The 16101-nt window shown below is 55.6% G+C and overlaps 1 protein-coding gene across 1 annotated transcript in view; it reads right to left on the reverse strand.

The window, feature by feature from the left end:
• LOC100477656 (calpain-8) overlaps nt 1–13702 on the reverse strand; it is a 35524-nt gene extending 21822 nt beyond the window's left edge. The window contains 2 exon segments of the mRNA XM_034667628.1: nt 6335–6404; nt 13466–13702. Coding sequence (XP_034523519.1) covers nt 6335–6404; nt 13466–13702 — 307 coding nt within the window.
• Between the last annotated feature and the right edge of the window lie 2399 nt (nt 13703–16101).

The following is a 16101-nucleotide window of genomic DNA, read 5'->3' on the forward strand; positions in this document are numbered from 1 at the left end:
CCCCCCTCCACCCCCTCCACCCATAGGCCTCAGGGCTTCCAGCAAATAGCAAACAGACCCCAACCCTAACAATGAGGGGCTCTGGTTTTCAGTCCACAAAGAGATAGTCATCCTGAGTCAGGCATTCTTAGCACAGAAATTACTAAATCAGAAATTCCCTTTTGGTCTGAACACCTAGTGTTATTATAAACGGTAGGTAGCAAGAACTCAGCCTCCAGCTTATGGGCGCTTCCCAAACACCAAAGGGAGAAGGAGAGCTGCCCCTGGGCCACCAGCAGAAGGACCAGGAAGGGAAGCAGGGACAGAGAACAGGTCAGGTGCTGGGGCTGCTGCAGTAGTCCCTTCATGAGGCTGATCAGTGGCAGGAGCAGGAACAATAGTAAAGCCGAGGCTAGGTTGAAGATGAAGCCAAAGCAGACGGCATTCATGCTCTGCCTGCCACTGGGGGACCCCAGGAGCAGGATGACGGTGACAACACAGAGCCTGGAGGCAGAGAGGAGGGTAGATGGCAGCCCCAGGGATTCCTATGCTGCTGAGGGCAGGAGAACAGGGCAGGTCCATCCCACCTGGAGCTGTGGTGGCCGCAGGCTCAGCCTGGGAGCCCCCCCCCCGGGGGGGCAGTGAACGGGCTGACCCTGCACAATTTGCGCCCCCCTGGGGCCAGCTGGGACCCTGAGGACCGCTCCAGCACAAGCACCAGCCGGCTGTGAGGCTGTGATTTATAATAACAAACACAGGCTGGGTCTTAGACCTGTTTCTAGGCTCAGAGCTCCTGCAGCCTTAGGCAGCTGCTTTCTACACAGTGGGAGAAAGCACAGTTCTTTTGCTATGTTAATGCGGTGGCTTTGGAAAACCCCTAGGTGACCCAACTGGTTGCCAGGGGAACCAACCCAGGATGAGTGGCTTGGACCCTTCAGTGCCACCCCCACCCCCTGACCCAGGAACCCACCACCAGCAAGTCCATCAGGCCTCTGTCATGAAACCTCCATAAACACCCAGAGGCCGGGGCTCAGAGAGCCCCCAGCCTCGTACACACGTGCAGATTTGGGGCAATCAGTACCCCTAAGGGAGCGTGGAAGCCTCTTCCCCAGACCTCACCCTATGCCTCTCCTCCATCTGGTTGTTGCCAAGCTGTATCCTCGGCTAGGAACCCATGCTCTAGGAACCCATGCTCTAGTGAGTAAGATGTTTCTCTGAGTTCTGGGGGCTCAAGAAGGGGTTGTGGGGCCCTCCAGCTACAGCTGATGGGTCAGAAGCATGGATGACAATGGGCACAGGAGCCTGGGGTCTGAGACATGGGGGGACAGTCTCAAGGGGCTGAGCCCTTAGCCTGTGGGGCTCACACCCTCTCCAGGCAGACAGCGCATCAGAACTGAGTGGGATCACAGGACACCTGCTGGGGTCGCCCAGAGGACCTCTGGCCTTCCTCGTATTCAGGCACCGTCTTGGGGAGGCTGGAGAGGGGCCAGGCTTTAAGAAGCAAGAAACCACCCAAAAAGGGCGATTGAATGAATATTTATCCAAAAGAGATGGGCCACGCCTGTGATTGGCTGGCTTGCTCTTCCCTCCCACTCACTGTCAGCGAGAGGCGGTGGGCAGAGAACGGTCCAGGGGAGCAAGCAAGGCTGTGCTGACCACACGTCTGAACCCGACACAGATGCTGACCTGCTCACGTGGGCTTGTTTGTAAAAATTCACCTTCAGCATTTGACAGTGGCTGAGGCCTCCTCTGCCTGCTCAGGGCTCACAAGCAGGCGCTGCTCGGCTCTGACACGGGTGCCAAGCCATCCCCGGGGCCTCCCCCCTCTTCCACCACAGGGTGCCTTCCGGCCTCCCGTTTCATTGTGCCTCTGGCTGCCGTTAAAACACCGCACACTTGTGGGTCCTCCTGCTTGGCCGACACCCCCAGCTCACCGGCTACACTGACAGCTCACCGGAGGCGGGCAGTGGGCTGCAGATGTCTCACGGACCCCAGCATAAAGTGCTAACTGAAGGAAACTTCGTCCGTAGCAAAGTGTCAGCAGGGATTGGAAAACTCCTGTCGTGCTGACTAGGGAGCTGATCTTAGGATTTAACCGCTGTGCAATTGATGGCGCTAACGGGGAGAGAAAACAGCTATAACACTAGAACCAGATTCGGATCTTAGAGTTACTGCCTTAGTGAATAAGGTCCTGGAACATGAGTGAATCCAGCTACAGCGGGATCTCTGAAACCAGCTGATGCTCAAGCTGCATAATGCCTGGGCGGGGGGCTGTCCTGTGCATTGCAGGATGTTCCGTCCTGTGCCTGCATATGAAGGCCTCCTACATCCTACATCCGCCGCGCGATGCCAGGTGACCTCTTGACCTCCTACAGGCCCTCCGAGCCCCATCGTTACACCATTCTTCCTTCCCTCCAAGCCATGCCAACGCCAGGCCTCACCCCTGCCTGCACCCCTGCAGAGGCAAAGCTGATCATTTCCGATCCTGGAGACAGCAGCTGGACTGGGTTCCCTGGGCCCTGCACCACAGTCCCGGCCTCCTCGGTGACCAGCCTCCCTCCCATGGACACCACTCTGCCCTCTTCCCCGGGCTCCACCCGCAAGACACGTGAGACACTGAGACACATGGCTCCAGCTTGGACACGGCCTCTGGCGTCCATGGCTCCTGTTCACCCTGAGATCATGGTCATCTGCTCCCGACCACATGGCCCCTGGTGGCAGCACTGGTGCAGGTGGGGCAGTGCGTGGGGCCAGTGGCAAGAGTAAGTCAGCAGTGTCTGCACCCCGAGTGTCCTGAGCGGAAGCTTCCGTGGACATTCCAGTCCCTCACACAAAGTCACAGGGTTTCTCTGAAAAGCATGACGAGGACAGTCAGCACAGCTCAGGGCCGAGCGGAAGGGCGAAAGCCAGTGGGAAAGCAGGATGTCAGAAAGGCAGCTGTTTTCACATGATTTATGATGCCATAACCCGAAGGGTTCAGGGCAATCCATCAAGAGCTCGGTAAATGGTCCCCAAGCCCGGCCACGGATTTCAGAGGTGTGCGGGCCAGGCGGCCCACGGAGCACACAAGACCCCAGGGTCACTAACACCGGCACCCCCGACAGAGCTGGGGGTCAGCTCACTTCCCATCACTACCCCTGGCAAGCGGGGTTTGACAGCTGTGACAGCCAAGCAAGGGGGCACAGGCAAGTCTCCCCATGTGTGACCATTCCACTCGGGGCACTGAGCTGGGCACTGTTGCTAGGGGGTCCCGAAGAGAGAAAAGGGGGGCCCTCGGGGGAGGCGTTTCCAGGAGCACTGCAGGGTAGCACAGACCCGAGTCCCCTCCACCCTCCCTACATGTTAAGGCATGTTTTCTGTCCCTTCTTCTGACGCTGCCCCTCCCTGCATTTTCAGGGGGATCCTCAAAGTCCTAGGACTGAGTCTGGGACCTAGGCTGGGCCAACCATACGGCAGGCCTTCCCTGAAATAACTGAGCCTCAGACCAGCACGTCGGAGCCATTTTCTGAGGTTTGTAAGACCAAAGCTGGTTCCTGCTGTGGCCAGGATGGTGGCGGGTGGTCACGCGTCCTGCTCTGGGGATGCGGAGACTACCTGCCATGGAAGGAGATCGCCCCAGAGAGACCAGCAGAGGGGAGAGTCAGCAGACAAAGCTCTGGGAACATTTCGATCCCTGGATCCAGGCTTCCCAAGGGCAAGGCTGCCCCACCACTTTTCATGGTCTACTTGGATGAGCCAATAAAGTCCCCCCTTTTTCCCTAAGCTACTGGGGCTAGGCTTCAAAGGCCAGTGACCAGAGACGTCGTAGCTGATGAGCAGCCGTGACTTCCCACGTGAGGGGCACTAAGCCAAAGGAGTGTGCTTCATACGTACTCTGTCTACATCAGCTGCTGCAGGGGCCTGGAGGTGGTGGGCACACACATGGGCTGGCCTGCAGGGCAAAGGCACAATGTGGGGCCACAAGCATCAGGGGACGCGTCCCCGGGGAATCATGCACCTAGCCCTACCCCATCACCGAGTCCTGAGCTTTCCTCACATCTAAGAAGGCAGAACCGATGGGGTGAGCTGGGGGTCCCCCAAGAAGACGGAGCACAGAGAGACTGGGACCATAGGCTTCTCCTTGTCAGCGCCAACCCTGTGGATCCGGGGGCTTGGGTTTGGCGGCTGTTTACCGAAACACATCCATCCACGTAATTCCTGGTGTGGAGCTGAAGCCACACCGCACTCCCGTAGAGGCCTCGCGACCCAACAAGAAGGCATGATCCCCATTCTCCACCCAGCTGCTTGGAGCAGTCGAGTCTTCAGTATGACAGACTTCCCAGGCTTTATTTTCCTAAAATTATGTCTCCGAAGGAAGCCAGGCCCCAGGCTCTGGGTGAACATGACTTCAGACGGTTGCCAAGGGGCTCCTGCCTCCGGGATGACGGCCCGGCTGAGCAGGGGGGAGATGGATGGCCGCCAGTCCCGCAGCGCGATGACCACCACCCCCGCGCAACGGGATGGCGTTCGTTCGCCGCAACGTTTGTTGCAACAGCAAAAGAGACAAACAGCTCCGTGGCAGCCTTAGCTGACAGGACGAGGGACAGAGCAGTGCGGATCAACACCACTCTTTGTTAAGAGGAACGAGAACAATTGCAGATCCCAAGCAGCGTCCACAGTTTGCTGCCTCCGATGCAAGAAAGCATTGACAAGAAAAATGAGAATTTGGATTTGCTTGAATTTGCTGAAAGGACAGAAAAGCGATCACAGGGCAGCGAGCAGGGGAGGAGGGGAGGTGGGAAGCCGACTCGTCACGGCACACCTTCCGAGTGTTTTAACTCGTGAGCAGCGTGTATTCAAAATAGTAATAAAAAAACTGTAAGCAAGAGTAATAAAAATGTTTTAACCCCGGAGCAGACCCCGCTGTGTGGTGTCAGACTCTAGAGCTCTGAACAGACATTGTTGGCGGCACTCCCTATCTCCCGAGTGGCGCCTGGCATCGCTCCTCTGACGGGGAGCCTCCCCGCCCCTCGTGGGGCGGCCCGGCTGTCTCACGGTTGCTCTGACTTGCCCCCCCCCACCCCGCACCCAGGGGCAGCCACCTTTCCACCTGCCAAGCCATGCTCCCAGTGACAGGCCCTCAGCCCCCTTCTGCTCTGTTCACACAAAAAGCCACCGTGCAGCTGGGCTCACTCCCGGTCACCTGCTGGCGGCCCCACTTGCTTCCCTCGAGCTGGATTCCGAGAGCGTTGGGTCCATTTGTGGCCCCGGCCTGCTGCACGCGCTCACCATGGCAACACCCGGGCCTCCTCTGGAAGCCCTCACTCCTCCTTGCTTAAAACTATTCAAGGGAACCTCTGTTCAAGCCGACGACGATTAAAAGGCACTTACTAAATAGCTTTTCCAAAGTTAAAGCACCTATAACAAGAAGCCGTTAAAAGCATCCGCTCAGAGCTGTGTTTCCCTGAGACACATGCTAATTAGGTTAAACATTGAGCTCCAAGTGAAAAGGCAGAAGGAGAAGGGGCAGGACACTGCCCCACCCCCAAGCTCCCGCACAAACAGCTCGAATGGCACAAGGGCTTGGGACACAGCAGCCATGGCTCTGGGCAGCGGGCGCACACCCGTGGGGACGCCCAGAACATTCCCAAGGCTCTGCACTCAGGCCCCGTGAGTTCCGGCCGAGGGGGTATCTGGTAGCCGCGCTTGTTAAGGTCAGAACGTGGGAAGCATTTGGAATAAAATGCCCGTGAATTTCAAATTCATCAAGGCTTCCAGCAGGCTGAGGAGAACTGGTTTTCTTGGCTGGAACGAGGAGGAAAAGGAAGGAGGGGACCCTCCTGAAGGGAAAGGGTTTTGGGGTCTGTGTGGATGCTGAGCTCCTGTTTGCTTCGCTGCCTTTCACAGGTGGGATTGTCTCCTGGTTGCCTGCGTCTCCAGGTCCGGTCCTGCCGCCATCGCGGGAGGGAAGGGGGTGCCCGGCTCTGAAAGAGAGCTCAGCTGCAGCATGGGATTCTGGTTTTCTTACTCCTTTTAAAGCATCTCCTGGGACAGCCCACAATCATGTGGACGTGGCCACTCCTTCCGGCGGATTGTGTCCTTTTACAGGCACTGACCTTCAAAGCACCGCACAGCACAGCTGTCCACAGTGCGCCTACAATCCTGGCCCGTTACTCCTGCATGGAAGGGGTTCAGTGTCCCACGGAGATCTCCGGGGGGAGCCACGGTGCCAGTATCACAGACCCATGCAAGGAGCACTGTCTCAGAAACACAGACCCACATGCAACACCACAGATGTGATGTCAAGTCCCGTTATTCATTACACACACACACAGCCGCCCTCGCCCGCAAATAGTCCCCAGTGACAGTGACTCACCTAGGCTCCCCTGACAGATGTCTGTGCGCGTGGCTCCACCCACGATAAACTGGGGGCTGGGGCACAATTCCTGAAAGCAAAGGGGACAAAACACAAGTCATAAGGGGCCCAGTGCTGGTGGTAGCCAGGGTCAGGGAGCTCCACGGTCAGAGTCGAGATGGGAGGAGACCAGGCCACCTACTGTGTGTCCCTGCTGAAGACCCTGCAGCCCAGTGAATGGAGAAGGCAACAAGGGATGAAGAGGAAGGGTGCAGGACAGAGGTGCAGGGCCGGGATTCAGGTCAGGGGTTCAGGGCAGGGGTGCAGAGCAGGGGTGCAGGGCGGGGTTGCAGGGCAGGGATACAGGGCAGCAGCCACAGCCCTCCTCCTCACCCTCCACCGGTGTCTATGTTACTGTGCAGGCCACGCCAAGCGTGGGTATGAATGGCGGTGGGAGACGGGGGCAGAGGCGGAGGCACTAAGGTGCTGAAATATGACCTCATGCTCAGACGACACCCCTATTTACACCGAGAGGATTAGGTCAGTGTTGCACGTGCTAACTGAATGGTACGCACGCCCATTAACTGCCTGAGCACGTGAATGATGGCCCCCGGAGCTGATGGAGACACTGAGGTGTCAGGGTGTGTTCCGTCCACTCACACCCGTCAGGGTGGCCCCAGCCCTGGGGCGCTGCTGGGGTCCAGCCCGGCACTTTCCTCCCCGTTTACCCAGCAGAATTGCCGAGCCTACTCCGCGCACAGCACCCCCGCACAGGGCAGGCAGGCATGAGGGCAACGTGGGGAAGGGAAGAAGGGAACGGGCCTCACACTTGAGGTGTGTCCAGCCTGCGTGGGAAACCTGGACTGACCTGACGGAAAAGTCAGAGAAAAGCCGAGCGTATAACAACGGGTGTGGGCTCGTGCACAAAGGGGGAAGGAGAGAAACGCCCAGGAGGGGGTACGTCTGGGAGGCTGTCTGGATGGGAGAGGACACACGTCCGTCTGTTAGAAAGGCAGGGTCTCCGAGCAGAAGGATGGGCGGTTGTCTGGCTAGCCTCCAGGCAGATGGTCAGGGGCAAGCATGTGTCCTCAAGGTAAAAAGACGCCCCTGGGTGTGACCGTCTGCAGGTGCATAAGGACGCACAGGGAAGCTGGCACCCAGAACTGGGATCCTGCCTTGTGCCATGCGCGGTGGGCCCTGTGGGGACAGCCCCACAGCCCCGCATGACGCCGCTAGCTCCTGCCTAAGTGGGCGGGAAAACAGTGCCTTTGGGCTGGCTTTCTTTTCCTCCAAGTATTAAAAAAATTCATTCACTTATGTTTTGTTGAAAAGTAATATATGCACATAAGTTTAAAAAAATGTCTAAGTAAATAATGCCGTGAAACAGAAAATCTTGCGTTCAGATTCCTCGCTGTTCCCATTTCCTATGTATTCTTCCAGAAACTGTCAGTTCCCATAAAAACACATTGACACGTGCACCTGTTTTTATCACAAATGTCTTGTACATCCTTTCTTAGCACAGACCCAGCCTTAGAATTTTATCCTAAGTTCTGCTAGCTCTTCAGCCAGCCCTCTGGGGGCAGACCTTCCATTCTATTTGTTTGTTTCCCACTTTTGTGATCTTCAGCGGCAATTTAGACGGAGACCTGGCGTCACCCAAGCTAGGTGTTCTCAAAGGGCAAATTCTGAAGGTGGAGAGATTTGGGAAATTAATAATTAAAAAGGGAGGGACAGGAGCACCTGGGTGGCTCCGTTGGTTGGGCGTCTGTCTTCAGCTCAGGTCATGATCTCAGGGTCTGGGGAGCAAGCCCCACATTGGGCTCCCTGCTCAGCGGGGAGCCTTCCTGTACCTCGGCCTCTGCCCCTCCCCCTGCTTGTGTTTGCTCTCTCTCTCCGTGTGTCAAATAAATCTTTTTTTTTTTTAAGATTTTATTTATTTATTTGACAGAGATAGAGACAGCCAGCGAGGGAGGGAACACAAGCAGGGGGAGTGGGAGAGGAAGAGGCAGGTTCCCAGCGGAGGAGCCTGATGTGGGGCTCGATCCTGGAACGCCAGGATCACCCCCTGAGCCGAAGGCAGACGCTTAACCGCTGTGCCACCCAGGCGCCCCTCTCTGTGTCAAATAAATAAATAAAATCTAAAAAAAAAAAAGGGAAGGACAAAAAAATGACATTAAATTTCATTTGCAAAAGGAAGTGCTGCTTCATTGAGAAGGAAGGGAGGAGAACGCACCGAACAGGGTGTCACAGAATCTCGTTCCTTAAAAACTCTCTTAAAACATTGTCCCCTCCTATCACCCGTTCATCCATCAGTCTCCCACGTTCTGGCTTCTCCCTTCGCCAGTAACCACAGAAGGAGCTCTCTTGCCCCAGGTGCTGACTGTCCAACCACCTCTGACACTGCCCCCTCCTTCCTCACCCCTCCTGGAGCTCTCCTCCCTTAGTTTCTGCATCCCTACTCACCCTTGACCGATCCTACCTCTCCAAATACTCCTCCCCCGTCACCCTCTCCTTCCTCTGCTTTGCTTGCCCTTCAGTCAGGGAGCCCTGCCCCAGGGTCCCCAACGCTCTGAACAATCCCACCTCCTGGGGCATCACCCAAAGCCCTGGCTTCGACCACCAGCCACAGAATATGACGATCCCCCAGCTGGCTCCCCTGAGCCGCACAAGTCAACCACACAGGTCACGAGATGTCAGTTCGACAGACTCAGAGCTGACGGGTCCACCAAGTTCTACTAAAATCTTGTGTTTGGTGTGGGAGACAGAGTGGTTCATGGGGGCTAGTGGCACTTTCACAGGTCATAGGCAGAATGGCACGGAGTGACTTATGGGCAGAGGGGATGTGCCTTTTCTCAAGTCATCTGTCAGCATAATTCAAAACGCCTCCACCCAGAAATACCAACCAAGAAGCGAAGTGACTCACAGGTTGCGTGAGTCCTTCAGGGGCTGCAGAAAGCCCTCCCCATGGCCACTTCCCACCGGGACTCGCACTCAGGTGGGAGACGTGGGGTAAAGTGGCAGGCGGAGCAGTTTGGGAGAGACGGGCCTCCCCACACCCCATCTCTCCTCCTTCATAACAAGCTCATGTCTTCTCGGTAATCGTGTTTACTGCCACACAGGTGAGGATCTCAGAACTTGCCGCCAACACAAATGATTCAGGCCTGTATCAGCCCCTGACGCAGGGCACGGGGAGCCCCGGGCATTGTGTGAGTCCGAGGCAGTAAGTGACCGGGTCGGCACGTTCTCGGTGACTGCACACCCCGGGGCCATTCCTGGAGCTCTGGCCCAGCGTGGTTGGACACTCGTGCTGCTGCCACCTTGGTCACCATCGCCACGGGTTACAGCCATATCGCTGCCCCACACTCCTGTCCCTCCAGGGCCTGGCCCCATTGGAGCTTCCAGCCTCAACTCTGTCTCCCCGGTGTTACGAGGGATTTCTGCCTTCCTCAGGCCGTGCTTTCCCTGGACACACGTGCACAGCCTGGGCCTTCCTGCTCCCGCAGGTCACGACCTGCACACAAATACGGCTGAACTGAAAATCCCCAACTCGTTAGTCCAGAGGCAGCGGCTGGAGGAAGGGCAGCAGCCCCTGATGAAGGCCCGTCCCCTTATCCGAACCCTAATCTCCCAACGGTCACACCCTCCACATCTCCCTTAACTTGGGCTGGCTGCTTCCTGGGTCCTTACGGTGCAGCTGACCTCACCTTGCTCCCCGCTCTACATTCCTCCTTCAGATCAACAAACTGCTCACTGACAGAAAGGCACAAAGAAGAGTCTCGTCCACTGGGCCGCACTTGGGCCCATGCAAGCCGGGCATCCCTCAAACCACAGGCCCGGGCTGGACAGGAACCCGGCGCAATGGGGAAGCCGAGGATGGAGAGGGTGTGGAGACCCTGTGGAGAGCTCCCCTGGTCTCCCTCGCCGCCACGGTGTCTGCGACAGCACCGCTGTTCTTGCCCAATGCCAGCGGGAAAAATCACCTTAGAGTCATGAGAACCCAAGCTTGACCCCAAGATCTTCAATCTGGGCAAACCTGTCTTCAACCATTAGAATAACAGCCCAAGCAGAACTTCAATTTAGCAGCTTAAATATAGGAAAAAAAGAAAAAAAAATAGGGGCATCTCTAGGTGGCTTAGTGGGTTAAGTGTCTGCCTTCGGCTCAGGTCATGATCCAGGGTCCTGGGATTGAGTCCCATGTCAGGCTACCTGCTCAGCGGGGAGTCTGCTTCTCCCTCTGCCTCTGCCCCTGCTTCTGCTGGCACTCCCTTTCTCTCTCTCTCTCAAATAAATTTTTTTAAATCTTAAAAAAAAAAAAAGGCCAAAAATAGGCAAAACACCTGGAAGGGGCAGGATGCCAAATTTTATGATTTCAGAAAACATCTAAGTAGCAAGCTTCATCTATTATTAGGAGGGAGAAAGCATCTATACATACATATTTAGCCTATCCCATCTGCTTTCCCCTAAGGACAGGTCAAGGTTAATGCCTTTGTGGGAAGCAGGGTCATCAGAGTCGCTGGTATGAAGGCCCTGAGACCAGCAAAGTCAGGCGTCACCCTCAAACGCAGCCAGTGAAACAAAAAAACCAAAAACCAAATTTAAACATGAGCAAATGACTCGAACAGACAATTCTCCAAAAAAGACATCCAGGTGGCCAACAGACAGGTGAGAAGATGTTCAACATCACCGATCATCAGGGAAACACAAATCATAACCACAATGAGACACCACCTCACACGGGTCAGCATGGCTAAAATCAACAACACAAGAAACAACAGGTGTTGGCGAGGATGTGGAGAGAGGGGAACCCTCGTGCACTGTTGGTGGGAATGCAAACTGGTGCGGCCACTCTGGAAAACAGTATGGAGGGTCCTGAAAAAGCTAAAAATAGAACTACCCTACAATCCAGTAATCGCACTACTGGGTATTTACCCAAAGAATACAGAAATACTAATTCAAGAAATGCATGCACCCTGATGTTCTATCTACTAGCTTTAACTACGATAGCTTAGATATGGAAGCAGCCCAAGTATCCATCTGTTGATGAATGCATAGAGATGTGGTGTGTGTACATATGCACACAGCAGAATATTAGCCATAAAAAAGAATGAAATCTTGCCATTGCAACGACTTGGATGGGGCTAGAGAGTATAATGGTAACTGACGTAAGTCGATCCGAGAAAGACAAATAGCATATGACTTCACTCATATGTGGTATTTAAGAAACACAACAAAACCAAGCAAAAGGAAAAAAGAGTCCTCTCTAGGCCAACAAAGAGAACCAGAGGGGAGGGGGTGTGGGACGGGGGAAACAGGTAAAGAGGTGCACCTGTCGTGATGAGCACTGGGTGATGGATGGAAGTGCTGAATCACTGCATTGTACATCTGAAACTAACATTACACTGTATGATAACTGGAACTCAAAGAAAAACTTTCTTTAAAAAGAAACCCAAAAAAATACATTTTGTTTCTTTAAAAAAGCATCAAAAATAGAATCACCAAATGATCTAGTGATTCCACTTCTGAGGATGCATCCAAAAGAATTGAAAGCACGGTCTCAAAGAGATATTTGAACACCGTCTTTGTAAAAGCATGATCCGTGGGAGCCAAAAGGTCGAAGCAACCCAAATGTCCCCTGATTAACGAAGGGATTAAAAAGCATATGGTGAACGCATACAATGGAATTGTCTTCAGCCTTAGAAAGGAAGGACATTTTGACACCTGCTACCCCGTGGACAAACCCGGAGGGCATCGTGCTGAGTGAGACTTTCAGAGACGGGAAGTCGAGCCGCGGCCCCAGGAGCTGGGGGAGGGAGGAGCGGGGGGCCGGTGTTGAGTGAGGAGAGAGGCTCCGTTTTGCAAGATGAGAAATGGTCTGGAGGCAGTGATAGGATGGCTGCAGCGTAATGTTCTCAACACGCACTTAATACCAGTTACAATGGCAAGTCTTACGTTTCATGTGTTTTACCACAATTAGAAGAAGGAAAGGGAAGGAAGGCGAGAAGGAGAGACAGAGGGGGGAGGGAGGGCACAACGAAGCAAGTGACCTCATTAGGGCCAAGCGGAGCGTCCTCATCCCCGTCTTCCCCACCCTACGCCCCTTGGCGTCCTCCAGGTCCACAGAGCACACCCTCCTGACACCCTGGGGTCCCGTGGCTTGTGGCTGATAGCGTGGAACACTTCCGTCTTCCTTCCCGGGGTGTCCGTGCTTGACTCACACGCCTGTCTCCCCACCGTCTCCATCAGAGCCGAGACCACAGCTCAGTCCTCACGTCTCGCCGACCACCATCCCCACCAGTGCGCAGCCCGCCCCTGGCACAAAACACACCTGTCTGTTGAATCAACTCTCGAAACAAGAATACAAAACTGATTCCCAGCCCGGATTTTTGCCCACACCCCAGGCTAGCCGCACAGGTTTCGGGGAGGACGGGAAGGTGGGCGTGGCGGGCTACAGGGAGCAGGGTGGGAATTGTCCCTCCAGCCGTGGGAACTGTCTGCAGACTGGGCAGAAAGAGCGGCGAAGGGACAGAGGTAGCCAGAGCTGACTGGTGGTCCTGACCACATCCGAAGAGCCCTTCTGTCCTCATGCTCCCTCTTCCACCACCCCTGAGGAGACAGGTCCCATGGCTCAGCTTTCCCATCATGGTCGAGAAGACAAAAGGGGCCTGGCCAGGGGCCACTGAGTGTGGTCCCTTGTGATTCGTTTTGTGCACTGGACATGGAACAGAGCCCCTGATTATTTGGTCTCACACTTATCCTGTAGAGGGGCTCCGCTCCCACAACTCAGATCACATGACAAGGGTCACAGAGCAAAAGATCACGGGCTGAGGTTTGGAGAGGACAGTTCTCCACCCCTGCCCTTGAGCACCATTTCACAGATGAGAAAGCTGAGGCTCACAGAGGTCACCTATGCAAGCAAGACCCCCCAGGCCCAGCTAGGGTTCAAATCTAACCTACCTGCTTCCAAAGCCCAGGGGTGCTCTTCCCTCCATCCCTCACTGCCTCTGAAAAGGCTTTAAAGGCAGGGGCGTTGTTCTAAACTATGGGACCGAGGAACTTAGGATCTGGAGGAGTGATTTCTCCCTCAGCTATTTGTCCGCAGACACAAAGGTCCTCTGTCCTGTCTGACACTCAGCAAACGGCTGGGCTACTTACCATGGGCCGTTTCCAGACGATGCCTTGGGTTTGGGGAGAGTCTGGTCCCAGATCCTTGTAGCCCAAGGCGGATGGGCAAGCAGGGAACTCTGGGTCCTTAAAGAGGACCCCTGAGTCCAAGCATTGCCGCCTCAGACTCTCGAAGTCCTGGCCCAAGTACTTCACGGCTTTCTGGTGGGAGCCAAGCCCTTTGGCTGCAGCCCGCTGCCGGGCTACTCTGGCCGCGGGGCCTGACATGGCTGTGGGCTCCGCAGGGCAGACGGGAGACAGGAGGGCAGAGCAGAGACGGGAGGGCAGAGCCACACAGGGCTCTCTGACACCTGCCACCAGGAGGGGAGGCGTCAGTAAACCTTTATCCAAGGACCTGCTCCCGAGGGAAGTGAGTCACAGAGGAGCAAATATGTACCGAGGTGTTAATGAATCTCCCCGACCTTCCCCTTCAGCAAACAATTAGGAGGCTGGGAACCTCGTGGGTCCCCTCCCTAAGAAATCTGTTGGGATCACAGCCATCCCCACCCTAGGCAAGGCCGGCTTCCCTGCCCTCGGCCTCCGTGGCCAAGATGGGAAGACCGGTCCTGCAGCTTAGGCCAGTGTCTGCCCCGGACCCGGGGCAGTGGCTCTGAGCAGGACAAGGGCAAGGGGCTGGGGGTTCTGCTTCCCTTCCAGCAAAGTTCAGTAACATTCCCAATCTGCTAGGGGTTGGAGATACCAGAGATCCAGCCGGCGGATCAGGGTGAGCCCCCGTGAAGGCTGCTCCACGTGTGAACGAAGGTTTTGGGTTTCTGTCCCAGCTCCTCCAGTAATTAGCTCTGTTGCTTTAAGCAGGTCATTCAACCTCCCTTCCCCTTAATTTTCTCCTCTGTAAAATGGAAGATAATAGTAGGACCCGCCTCACAGGCCCGGGCAAGTGACAAGCCAGAGCTCGAGCGTCGCTCAGAAGAGCTCAGTACCCGTCAGCTGATGCTGTTCCTGGGGAAGTGGGGCTGGAAGGGAGGGCCCGGGGCTCAGACTCACAGCTCTCCTCCCAGAAGGGAAATGTGACCTGAGACTTTCTCATGGCTCCAATTTCCTGGGCCTGGTCTACTGGAAGGGTGTAGACCCCATCAGTGATTTTTCTGTTCATTTTTACTGTTGGAGTGTAGTTGACACTCAATGTTCTATCAGTTGCAGGTGTAGACGGAATGATTCGACGATTCCATACATGTGCTCCCCATGGTGAGCGTGGTCGTTCCCCCCACAGCACAACGATCATTATAGTATTGTCGCCTGTGTTCCCTGTGCTGCACTTCCCGGCCCCGTGACTCACCCATCCCTGGAAGTCTGTGCCTCCCACTCCCAGCACCTGTCCTACCCATCCCCCCACCGCGCCCTCCGGCAGCCACCAGCAGGCCCATCAGGGATTTCTGAACTTTAGTGCATGTGACAGCCTGGAAAATGGTCCCCCAAAGACAGGGGACCTAATCTCTGGACCTGTAAATAGCAGGTTGAAAAAGGATTTTTACAGAGATGATCACGTTAATGCTCCCGAAACGGGGAGATTATCGTGGCCCTAAATGCAACCATGAGTGTCCTCCTGAGACGCAGGAGGAGGGGGACGTGACAACAACAAGGAAGAACGAATGTGTCCACGGGGACAGAGGCTGGAGCGATGCAGCCACAGGCCACGGATGCCAGCCGCCACGGGGACCTGGAGGACGCCAGGAGCCTCTGCAGGGAGCCTGGCCTCCCCGGCACCTGGGTCCACACAATAAAACAGATGTTGGACTTCTGGCCTCCAAAATGGGGACAGAATTTACTTCTGTGGTTTTAAGCTGCCACGTTCACGGTCATCTGTTACGGCAGCCCCAGGAAACCCACGCAGTGTGCATGACCCCCCGGAGCACTTGCTTAAAATGCTGATTCCAGAGGCCCTCCCACCGTCTCCCCTGCAAAACAGCTCTGAGTCAGTGGGTCTGAGGGAGACCTGGAGTCTATGGAGACGATGCCTTGCAGGGGTCTGGGGACCACACCCCGGGACGCTCTGGAGCAGCTACGGCTGTGGTGCCCCCTCCGACCTTCTGAGCCAGGGATGGTCTATGCACAAAATGCTTATCGGGGCGGGCAGGTCTGGGCAGTGGCCAGCCATCCACAGGACAACACGGTTTCTCTAGTTTCACCAGAAGCTCCAGGCCCAAGCTGGCACCAGAGAGATGGGGCTGTGGTCCTGGCCCCTCGGGAGCCCCACCTTCCCTGGCTCAGCCCCTTTCCCTGGATTTGTCATCAGCCCAGTGTCCACCGTCCCATTTCGCCAGCCCCCAAAAGTGACCCTGGTCTTGCCTGGTGGCTCCATCCTCCTTTAAAACCAGAACCACAGCTCGTTCCATCTCCAAGGCACCCTCCCAAGCACAGTGGTCTCCAGGAGAAATGTAGCCAGTCTGTGTGCGAAAGGGAAGGAAATACTTATTCTCGGTGTTGAATCCACTTCCCAGGATCTGACGCTGTCACCCACTTGAGCAATTTTACTCTACCCAGAGTGGTCTTTTTCTAAAAAGATTTTTATTTATCCATCTGAGAGAGAGAGCGCGAGAACAGAAGCAGGGGGAGCAGTAGAAGGAGAAGCAGACTCCTTGCTGAGCAGGGAGCCCCATGCGGGACTC

The sequence above is a fragment of the Ailuropoda melanoleuca genome, chromosome 8 (genome assembly GCF_002007445.2).
Source record: "Ailuropoda melanoleuca isolate Jingjing chromosome 8, ASM200744v2, whole genome shotgun sequence".
NCBI lineage: Eukaryota > Metazoa > Chordata > Mammalia > Carnivora > Ursidae > Ailuropoda > Ailuropoda melanoleuca.